Source organism: Megalops cyprinoides, chromosome 2 (genome assembly GCF_013368585.1).
Source record: "Megalops cyprinoides isolate fMegCyp1 chromosome 2, fMegCyp1.pri, whole genome shotgun sequence".
Taxonomy (NCBI): domain Eukaryota; kingdom Metazoa; phylum Chordata; class Actinopteri; order Elopiformes; family Megalopidae; genus Megalops; species Megalops cyprinoides.
In genome coordinates, this window is record NC_050584.1 from 67,895,992 (window position 1) to 67,907,144 (window position 11,153).

The window sequence follows — 11,153 nt, forward strand, 5'->3', positions numbered from 1 at the left end:
GGAAAAAGTGTGGCAGAAAACGCTGCACAACCAGAAGAGGTGACCGGACCCTGAGGAAGATTGTGGAGAAGGGCTGATTCCAGACCTTGGGGGAGCTGTGGAAGCAGTGGACTGAGTCTGGAGTAGAAACATCCAGAGCCACCGTGCACAGGCGTGTGCAGGAAATGGGCTACAGGTGCCGCATTCCCCAGGTCAAGCCACTTTTGAACCAGAAACAGCAGCAGAAGCGCCTGACCTGGGCTACAGAGAAGCAGCACTGGACTGTTGCTCAGTGGTCCAAAGTACTTTTTTCGGATGAAAGCAAATTTTGCATGTCATTCGGAAATCAAGGTGCCAGAGTCTGGAGGAAGACTGGTGAGAAGGAAATGCCAAAATGCCTGAAGTCCAGTGTCAAGTACCCACAGTCAGTGATGCTCTGGGGTGCCATGTCAGCTGCTGGTGTTGGTCCACTGTGTTTTATCAAGGGCAGGGTCAATGCAGCTAGTTATCAGGAGATTTTGGAGCACTTCATGCTTCCATCTGCTGAAAAGCTTTATGGAGATGAAGATTTCATTTTTCAGCACGACCTGGCACCTGCTCACAGTGCCAAAACCACTGGTAAATGGTTTACTGACCATGGTATTACTGTGCTCAACTGGCCTGCCAACTCTCCTGACCTGAACCCCATCGAGAATCTGTGGGATATTGTGAAGAGGAAGTTGAGAGACACCAGACCCAACACTGTGGATGAGCTTAAGGCCGCTATCGAAGCATCCTGGGCCTCCATAACACCTCAGCAGTGCCACCGGCTGATTGCCTCCATGCCACGCCGCATTGAAGCAGTCATTTCTGCAAAAGGATTCCCGACCAAGTATTGAGTGCATAACTGAACATAATTATTTGAAGGTTGACTTTTTTTGTATTAAAAACACTTTTTTTTTATTGGTCGGATGACATATGCTAATTTTTTGAGATAGGGATTTTTGGTTTTTCTTTACTTTTTTGCCAAAATCATCAATATTAAAACAATAAAAGGCTTGAACTACTTCAGTTGTGTGTAATGAATCTAAAATATATGAAAGTCTAATGTTTATCATTACATAACAGAAAATAGTGAACTTTATCACAATATGCTAATTTTTTGAGAAGGACCTGTATGAATTGGCCTACCATAGTAACATATTAAGGCTGGCCAACAACATTGTCTCTGACCCCAACCATGTCCCTAACAGTGAAGACAAAATGTTACCATCAAACCAGAGACACAGGGTTCCAAGATTCACTAGGGTTAGGCTAAATCACTCTTTTGTGCATCAGTCCATCCTAGAATTAAACAAGGAGCTTAATCCCAGATTAAATATGCATTGAATATTGTCCTTTGTGATGGTTATGTTAAATGTATGTATCTTTGTTTCATTGTCCTAATTCTTGTCTTCTCTGTGATGTTGCAAATTGAGATGTTGTGATGCAAGAAAAATTTCAGACTTGTCTGACAATAAAGTATCATCGTCATCATCACCAATATTGTCTCACTCTTCCTGTCGCTCACACAGGGAAAACACATACCATTAGCCTACAGCAGCCTCTCCAGGAGAGGTTTGGGAAACGCTGGCCTACAGCATAGCCAGTTAGCAGCAAAAAACGTAGCTAGCCAAGTTGGCTGCTCTTGCTATGCTACATTTAAAAGCATTTCAATTAAAAGGAGTGACATTAATGTCAACTTACCTCCATGTAACTCAACACACAATAATGTTATCTTTCCTCTGCAGTCGAGTGCTTACTGGGAGCGAGGGAATTGGGGGTGCAGCCATGCTGTCGACCTAACTCAAACCCACCAATAGAAACTCTTCTCTCGTCCATCAGCGTAGATCCCGCCCATTACGTCCAGTTAAACTTGCAACCAAAACTGTTTGACACGTAAAACTCTTTGGCTCGCAAAACGTTTCGACCCGCAAGCAAAACTTTTTGATTTGCAACCAAACAGGACTGATTTGCAATCAAAACTTTTTGTGACGCAAAAAAAAACAAACTTGAATTTTTAATTGCAGTGCGAGAAATTTGCTCTCAAAACTGTCTTTTATGCTTGCGTTAAAAGACACAAAAATAACCACAGAAGTCATTCATTTCCACTGGTCGCTGGGCTACACTGAGCGACAGGGCGCGGCGAGTCAGCTGGCGACAAAATCGCCGCGACTTGGCGACAAGAAAAGTTCGGCAAAGTCGAGCGACGGCCAATCAGAGGGCAGCTGTATTCCTCTTATATTCTTTGCAGATCTGGATTTTGCTATACTGGCTACCCGGTGAGGTTTTGCAGACCGTCTGTAATCATATTCAGAGTTATGCATTAGTTTAATTGATCCTCCACCTGTAATAATACATTAGCTTGTATATACCACTGTGTGGCTCAACTGGATGCGTTTGATTGTGATCGTGGTGGCTTAGTGTTACGCAGAGGTGGAAAACTCCGGCTTCAGAAAGTAAAAGTCCTGCCACGTATTTGTTCCACCCATGCACTACACCACCTGAATTTAATTAGCACAACTCCTCAGCCAGGTGGAGGAGCTAATCAGTGAAATCACCTTGTTTAGTGAATGGCTAGAACAAATACATGGCAGGACTTACACATGGCAGGACTTTTACTTTCTGAAGCCGGGGTTTTCCACCTCTGGTGTTACGACCAACCTCGTTGTAGGTGTCCAATGAAGGAAGCCTTAGCTTGACGCTCTAACGTCCGAATTCACATCAAGAAAATCCACAGGACCACTCGGTAAAGTTGAACCGTTTACTTCGACACATGAAATGTTTGGTATAGAACGACTGTCCATTGGCAAGAATAGTTCATGAGAAAGAAAGACTGAGAGGTCGGGAAACTGTGTGGTTCCTCTCTCCCTGCCTGACTCCCCCCGACTCTTACCCCAACACTCCTCGCGAGAGTATCAACAGGCAGCAACAATCATAGTCACCTATGCTCAAATATTACAAATGTTACATAAATGAGATCTTATGCATTTTAAATCATTCACACACCTTTTATGTGCAAGGGATCAAACAATTAACTTATTGCATTACTGTAAACATGAACTGTAAATAAATCAACCTGCAAATACTGTAAATATTCCGTCCAGTTCCTTCTAAATCAACAAACCATGTAAATTACTGTTTTTATACATATGAGCTTAAATTATTGCATGTTAATTAATCAATTAATACTTATATTTTATCAATAAACTGCATTTTAGGCTCCTACACTTGTCCTCTCTATTATTGTAAAATTGGTGGATTGGTGGATTTTCGGGCTGTAACAACAGTAACATGTAACATGTTGTGTACAGGTGTGTATGTATGTATATATGTATGTGTGTGTGTGTGCACAAGACACGCTGCAATTTCAGGTACCTTAAACCCAAGTATTGAACCCTAAAACAAACAAGCTCCCTCAGTCATTTAGCACTGAGCCTGACTAACCACACAGCACTCAACATTCACCTGTCTCAGACTAACACTGCTTCACAGTCATGGATCAGAATAAACCAAACCGTAAAACAAACTACAAATTTCTTTCCTGCAAACTGGAATAATAATAGCCAGACAGACAGAGGCTTACCAATCTCTAACTTAAACTGTTAATTGTATTGTTTAAGCTTGTATGTTGTTGCTCACATTGTACAGAGACTGAATAATAACAATATTGCAAATGTAGTCAAACAATCATGCCAATAAAGCATTTCAATTAAAAAAAATGTGTATAAGCTTTATCTCTAGTCTGCCTTCCTCTTTATCTATCCTATGTATCGCCATTTTCTATTAAAAAAAGCACTCTACACTAGTTTAGCACTTAACTCAGTATCTTACTGACCTCATGTAGTGCTTTTCAATAACTATTCTTAGCATAGTGATGCACTTAATTTGAAGTCGCTCTGGGTAAGAGCATCTGCTAAATGATGTAATGTAATTTAATGTGTTTAGTAGCCCTATGTTTCACTTCAGAAGTCAACAAAATATGTTATTTGGCCAAGGGTGCCCAAACCTTTGCTAAATGAAGCAATGTAATGTAATGTAAACTGTGTTTTGACTATGTGCATATATACCATTAATGTGTATTCGCTTCGTGTATTGAGTATATGTGCATCAGTGATGTGTGTATGAGTCTGAGTGTGTGGTTGTGTGTGTACAGTGTGTGCATTGAGTGTGTGACCTGTGTACAGCCATCAGCAGTTGGTGATTGGTGTCCTGAGCTGTTGCAGGATCCAGGTGTAAAAATACTCCCTACAGGTAACTTTGGGACAGGTATACCCATACAGCTTGTTGATATGAAACCTGGGAAAAGAGGAAGCATATCATGTTAAAATTTATGTCAATTTTTTTTTATGTAGTGCCGCAGTCATAGTTAAATCTTATGAACATTTGTGACTAAAATCATTTGTAGATTTGTTTACTGATACACACATGACCTGCTCATATTGGCTGTGCTAAACCCATCTGTTTAAAAAAATTAATGTGCACTCATGCCTTTATATCTCATATTTGACCTTTTCATCTTTGCTTGTTGAGCCTGTGAAATTTGATTCATTTCCCCACTCCTGGACACTAACTTGAGTGCTGGTGACTTTAGACTCAGGTTGGACTCGAGGTTAGGTGACATAACTACAACACTGCACTTCATTTATACCAATTATGGAGCCGTATCCAAGTCATGGGTTTGATATGTGGTGCGAGTTAAACCCTGCATAAGACATCCATACAATCCTAAACAACAGCAGTCTATCAAAGAGCCACTGAGTCCTCATTGAATCAGTACAGGCTGAGGTTACTTAGTCCGGGCCTGACTGAGTACTCACTGATTCAGTACAGGCTGAGGTTCTTTCTGGAGAGTGCTATACAGCTCTGACCCACCTGAAAATGGAGCCCTCACCCTTCGGATCACAGATCTGTATCCCTGACAACTACAGCCACACGGTAACAGCCTAGTGGTACCAGAAAGCTGCAGTGAGCTGTCTGTCTGTCTCAGTTGAGGTTATCAATAGGAATCACTTCATCAAGGGATACGGTTTCTGAGCTGATTCATTTATTAAATAAGACATAAAACATGCAAAACAGGTTTAAAATTCATACATATTAGTTAAAACATGACGCATACAGCTGTGATCATCTACAGCCGTGTGATGTGCCGTTTGGCAGGGACAGAGAAATAAGTTAATTCTGCTAAAAAGAGTTTCTATTAATAAAGTCTGCCTCAAAACTATATGGCTAACCATAAGTGACAGAAAGACATATGATGTGATTGTGAGCGTGTGTCTGTGTGTGTGTGAGGGTATGTGTGAGCGTGTGTGTGTGTGTGTGTGTGTGTGTGTGTGTGTGTGAGAGCGTGTGCGTGTGTGTGAGTGTGAGTGTGAGTGTGTGTGTGTGTGTGAGCGTGTGTGTGTGTGAGTGTGTGTGTGTGTGTGTGTGTGAGGGTATGTGTGAGCTGGCGTGTGTGTGTGTGTGTGAGCATGTGTGAGCGTGTGTGTGTGTGCGCGTGTGTGTGTGCGCGTGTGTGTGTGTCTGTGTGTGTGTGTGAGCGTGTGCGTGTGTGTGTGTGTGAGTGAGTGTGAGCGTGCGTGTGTGTGAGTGTGTGTGTGTGTGTGTGTGTGAGCGTGCGTGTGTGTGAGCGTGCGTGTGTGTGTGAGCGTGCGTGAGCGTGTGCGTGTGAGTGTGTGTGTGTGGTGTGAGTTGGTCATAGGGACAGGTTGACCGTGTCGCTCTTCATTTTGCCGCTGTGTGTGTGTGTGTGTGTGTGTGTGTGTGTGCGTGTGTGTGTGTGAGTTGGTCATAGGGACAGGCTGACCGTGTCGCCCTTCAGTTTGCTGCTGTGTGTGTGAGCGTGTGTGTGTGTGAGGGTGTGTGTGTGTGTGTGCGTGTGTGTGTGTGTGTGTGTGTGAGTGTGTGTGTGTGTGTGTGTGAGCGTGCGTGTGTGTGAGTGTGAGCGTGCGTGTGTGTGAGTGTGAGCGTGCGTGTGTGTGTGTGTGTGTGAGCGTATGTGTGAGCGTGCGTATGTGTGAGCGTGTGCGTGTGCGTGTGCGTGTGCGTGTGTGTGTGTGTGAGAGTTGGTCATAGGGACAGGTTGACCGTGTCGCTCTTCAGTTTGCCGCTGTGTGTGTGAGCGTGTGTGTGTGTGTGAGCGTGTGCGTGTGTGTGTGAGCGTGTGTGTGTGTGAGCGTGTGTGTGTGTGTGTGTGTGTGCGTGTGCGAGTTGGTCATAGGGACAGGTTGACCGTGTCGCTCTTCAGTTTGCCGCTGCTCAGGCTGTGAATCATGGCGATCATGTGTGAGTGTTTACTCAGCTCCTCCTCCTTCTTCTGCAGCTTGGCCTCCAGCTGTGACTTCTGCACCTCCAGGGAAGAGGCCTGCATGGCGGACACATGAGCAGGAAACGCCCAGGATGAGTCTGCGGCCTACATTAATCCCTTACTCCCATTACTTTAAAGACACATTTTCTCTGGGTTCGTTTCCACGTTAGGATCTGCATTGTTTTAACAGCTGGATGTGTGGGTGGACACGGAGCTCCACAGTGCTGTGGGCTGCGTAACCATCAGGAATGTCCTTTCCCCCAGATGTGAAGCCACAGAACTGTTCCCCTGCTGGTGCGATAGGGGCACTGAACTGCTCCCCTGCCCGTGCGATAGGGGCACTGAACTGTTCCCCTGCCGGTGCTATAGGGGCACTGAACTGTTCCCCTGCCGGTGCTATAGGGGCACTGAACTGTTCCCCTGCCGGTGCTATAGGGGCACTGAACTGTTCCCCTGCCATTGTGGGTTCCTACCTTGATGCTGGCGTCTTTCCTGGCCAGCTCCGTCTTGTTGAGCTCCTTCCTGAGCAGGTCGATGGATTCCTCCATCTCCTCTCTCTCCTTCTCCTGCTCCCTCACCCTCTGCTCCTGCTGTCCGAGCTCACACTGCAGCCCTGAACCAGGAGAGAACCACACACACACGCTGAACATCTCAGCCAGGAGAGAACCACACACACACACTGCAGCCCTGAACCAGGAGAGAACCACACACACACTGCAGCCCTGAACCAGGAGAGAACCACACACACACTGCAGCCCTGAACCAGGAGAGAACCACACACACTGCACATCTCAGCCAGGAGAGAACCACACACACACTGAACATCTCAGCCAGGAGAGAACCACACACACACACTGCAGCCCTGAACCAGGAGAGAACCACACACACGCTGAACATCTCAGCCAGGAGAGAACCACACACACACACACTGCAGCCCTGAACCAGGAGAGAACCACACACACACTGCAGCCCTGAACCAGGAGAGAACCACACACACACTGCAGCCCTGAACCAGGAGAGAACCACACACACTGCACATCTCAGCCAGGAGAGAACCACACACACACTGAACATCTCAGCCAGGAGAGAACCACACACACACACTGCAGCCCTGAACCAGGAGAGAACCACACACACACACTGAACATCTCAGCCAGGAGAGAACCACACACACACTGCAGCCCTGAACCAGGAGAGAACCGCACACACACTGCAGCCCTGAACCAGGAGAGAACCACACACACACACACACACACTGCAGCCCTGAACCAGGAGAGAACCGCACACACACTGCAGCCCTGAACCAGGAGAGAACCACACACACACACTGCAGCCCTGAACCAGGAGAGAACCACACACACACTGAACATCTCAGCCAGGAGAGAACCACACACACACTGAACATCTCAGCCAGGAGAGAATCTCACACACACACACACACACACACACACACAGAACATCCAATCCGGAAGACTTTATTGGCATTATTGGTTTTTAAGGTGCGTTTTAACCGAACACGATGCAAAATTTCACTTCGCTTTCCCTGCACGGGTTTGATCGCTTGTCTGAAAAATGAACAAGTGAATTTCGCGCCACATCACAGCAAGCATTTTTGATTACACCAACGCTGCTAGCAAGTTTGCTAGACACAGCTAAGTTGTCTTGCTTTGCTAGCTACCTAGTTAATTAGCATATATAAATACCGCACAAGCAGTTTGTCATTTCTTATGAACTCTTTTTTTTAAGAAGTAATGTTTCAAAGTTAACGGTCAACACAACGATGGGTCCACATTTTGAAACGTCAGCTAACGGACGATACCAATCAGCTTCAGATTTCTGGAAAGGGGGCGTGGCTTATAGCCCTACTTGAAGGTGACTGGCTTTCACCAGGCGAAATTTTCACTCAAGTTGAACATTGTTTAACTCAAGCGAACGCTCATTTTGCCCATTTTGCGTCACTCGCGGTTTTGCCGCAATTAACTCCGCCCATTCGCCTCCTGCCATTGACATGCATTCAAGTTGCTCTTAAATTTCGCATTGCATTTGGTTAAAACGCACCTTTACAATGTTATCCATTTATACAGCTGGATATTTACTGAGGCAACTGGGGGTTAAGTATACAGCAACAGTGCCCCCCCCATGGGGAACTGAAAAGGTAACCTTTCGGTTACGAGTCCTGCAGCACTATGCTACACAGAAGACAGTCTCACACACACTGAACATCTGATCCAGGAGAGACTCTCTGTCTTTCTCACACACACAGACACACACACTGCAGCCCTGAACCAGGAGAGAACCACACACACAGACACACACACTGCAGCCCTGAACAAGACACAATGACACAAACTGAACATCTGATCCAGGAGAGAATCAATATCCCTCACACACACAAACACACAGTGTTCAGTATTCATTTGAGTGCATTCAAGTATAACTTGCAGTCAAACAGAAATAATGATGCTATCACAGGCCGACTATTGGCACAGAATTAAAATGAGTTAAAATGCAGAGAGGTTGAAGCAGTCATAGCGTGATTCCCACTCTGACCAGCAGAGGGAGACAGAGCCACATCAGACCAGAGTGTAAAGTTTTCCTAAAATGAGTGCAGATGGATATGAGTGTAAATCTTTGCAAATCACTAACACTCACACAGCCAAACTCCTAAGAGAGCAACAGCTCGAATGTTAAAGCAATGCACCGCATACACTTTCCTGTTTACATGAAGAGGGTATGTTCCAGAGCCACGGTTAGCTTTTAAAGTCCAGCTCAGGGGAGCGCAGCTGCCTAAGTGCGAATGCGGTGATTGGTTAGCATTGGTTAGCAGGGTCCCAGCAGCTCACCTGAGATCTCCCGCTCTCTCTCCTGCAGGGCTGTTTCCAGCCCCCTCACCTGCTCCTCCTTCTCTGACAGCTGGGCGAGAATTCTGTCACAGGGAGAGAGAGGGAGAGAGGGAGGGAGAGAGGGAGAGAGAGAGGGAGAGAGAGAGGGAGAGAGAGGGAGAGAGAGAGAGGGGGAGTGAGGGGGAGAGAGATGGAGAGGTGGAGTGAGAGTGGTAGAGAGAGAGAGGGGGGGGAGGGAGGGAGGGAGAGAGGGAGAGAGAGAGAGAGAGAGGGGGAGGGAGAGAGGGAGGGAGAGAGAGAGGGAGAGAGGGAGAGAGAGAGAAAGAGAGAGGGAGAGGGAGGGAGAGAGAGAGAGGGAGGGAGAGAGAGGGAGAGAGAGAGGGAGGGAGAGGGAGAGAGGGAGAGAGGGAGAAAGAGAGAGGGAGAGGGAGGGAGAGAGAGAGAGGGAGGGAGAGAGAGAGAGAGAGAGAGAGGGGGAGGGAGAGAGGGAGTGAGAGAGAGAGAGGGAGAGAGGGAGAGAGAGAGAAAGAGAGGGAGAGGGAGGGAGAAAGAGAGAGGGAGGGAGAGAGAGAGAGAGAGAGAGAGGGAGAAAGAGAGAGGGAGAGGGAGGGAGAGAGAGAGAGGGAGGGAGAGAGAGAGAGAGAGAGAGACAGAGGAAGAGAGAGAGAGCAAGAGAGAGAGAGAGAGAGAGAGAGGGAGAGAGAGGGAGAAAGAGAGAGAGGGAGGGAGATAGAGAGAGATGAAAAAGAAACACAGAAACAGCCACATCAAAAATACCATAAACTCTACTCAGACCTATACAACAACAGAAAAATACCTCTACCCAACCAACCTCACCCAGACACGCAGCCCTCTCCCTGATTCTCTCCTGCTCTGATTCACACTCCTCTCCCTGATTCACACTCCTCTCCTGCTCTGATTCACACTCCTCTCCCTGATTCTCTCCTGCTCTGATTCACACTCCTCTCCCTGATTCTCTCCTGCTCTGATTCACACTCCTCTCCCTAATTCTCTCCTGCTCTGATTCACACTCCTCTCCTGCTCTGATTCACACTCCTCTCCCTGATTCTCTCCTGCTCTGATTCACACTCCTCTCCCTGATTCTCTCCTGCTCTGATTCACACTCCTCTCCCTGATTCTCACCTGCTCTGATTCACTCCTCTCCCTGATTCTCTCCTGCTCTGATTCACACTCCTCTCCCTGATTCTCTCCTGCTCTGATTCACACTCCTCTCCCTGACTCCTACCTGTCCTGCTGCAGTTTTAGTCCATCGTTCTGTTTCCTCAGGGTCTCGGCCTGCTTGTTCAGAGTGATGTGAGCCGTCTGCAGCTCCTTCAGCATCCTGTCGGTCTCATTAAACCTGCAGAAAGCAGACAGGGTAGGTGTGAGGTACAGTGGGCGTGGGTGTGAGGGTACGGCGGGTGTAGGTGTGGGGTGCGGCGGGTGTAGGCGTGCGGTACGGCGGGTGTAGGCGTGGGGTTTGGCGGGTGTAGGCGTGCGGTACGCCAGGTGTAGGCGTGCGGTACGGCGGGTGTAGGCGTGCGGTACGGCGGGTGTAGGCGTGGGGTTCGGCGGGTGTAGGCGTGCGGTACGGCGGGTGTAGGCGTGGGGTTCGGCGGGTGTAGGCGTGCGGTACGGCGGGTGTAGGCGTGCGGTACGGCGGGTGTAGGCGTGGGGTTCGGCGGGTGTAGGCGTGCGGTACGGCGGGTGTAGTGTGGGGTACGGCGGGTGTAGTGTGAGGTACGGCGGGTGTAGGCGTGCGGTACGGCGGGTGTAGTGTGGGGTACGGCGGGTGTAGTGTGGGGTACGGCGGGTGTAGTGTGAGGTACGGCGGGTGGAGGCGTGGCGCAGTATGACCTGTGCAGCAGCTCGTTGTAGGAGCCCTTCAGGGTCTGGTGCTCCTGGGAGACGGCCTGCAGACGGCTGTTGTGCTGCAGCAGCTGCTCGATGTCGGCCTTCGCTCTCTCCGCCTCCAGCATCTGCCCGCTCACCTCCCCCTGCAGCTC

The 11,153-nt window shown here is 48.0% G+C and overlaps 1 protein-coding gene across 1 annotated transcript in view; it reads right to left on the minus strand.

Annotated features, from left to right (window-relative positions):
- Positions 1-6,201: 6,201 nt before the first annotated feature.
- cip2a (cellular inhibitor of PP2A) overlaps positions 6,202-11,153 on the minus strand; it is a 21,445-nt gene continuing 16,493 nt past the window's right edge. The window contains exons 18-22 of the mRNA XM_036522523.1: positions 11,005-11,153; positions 10,394-10,507; positions 9,148-9,230; positions 6,778-6,917; positions 6,202-6,361 (exon numbers count right to left, since the gene is read on the minus strand). The exon at positions 11,005-11,153 is cut by the window's right edge and continues 48 nt beyond it. Of these exons, the coding sequence (XP_036378416.1) occupies positions 6,212-6,361; positions 6,778-6,917; positions 9,148-9,230; positions 10,394-10,507; positions 11,005-11,153 (636 nt within the window). The 3' untranslated portion in view covers positions 6,202-6,211. The remainder of the gene's footprint in view (positions 6,362-6,777; positions 6,918-9,147; positions 9,231-10,393; positions 10,508-11,004) is intronic.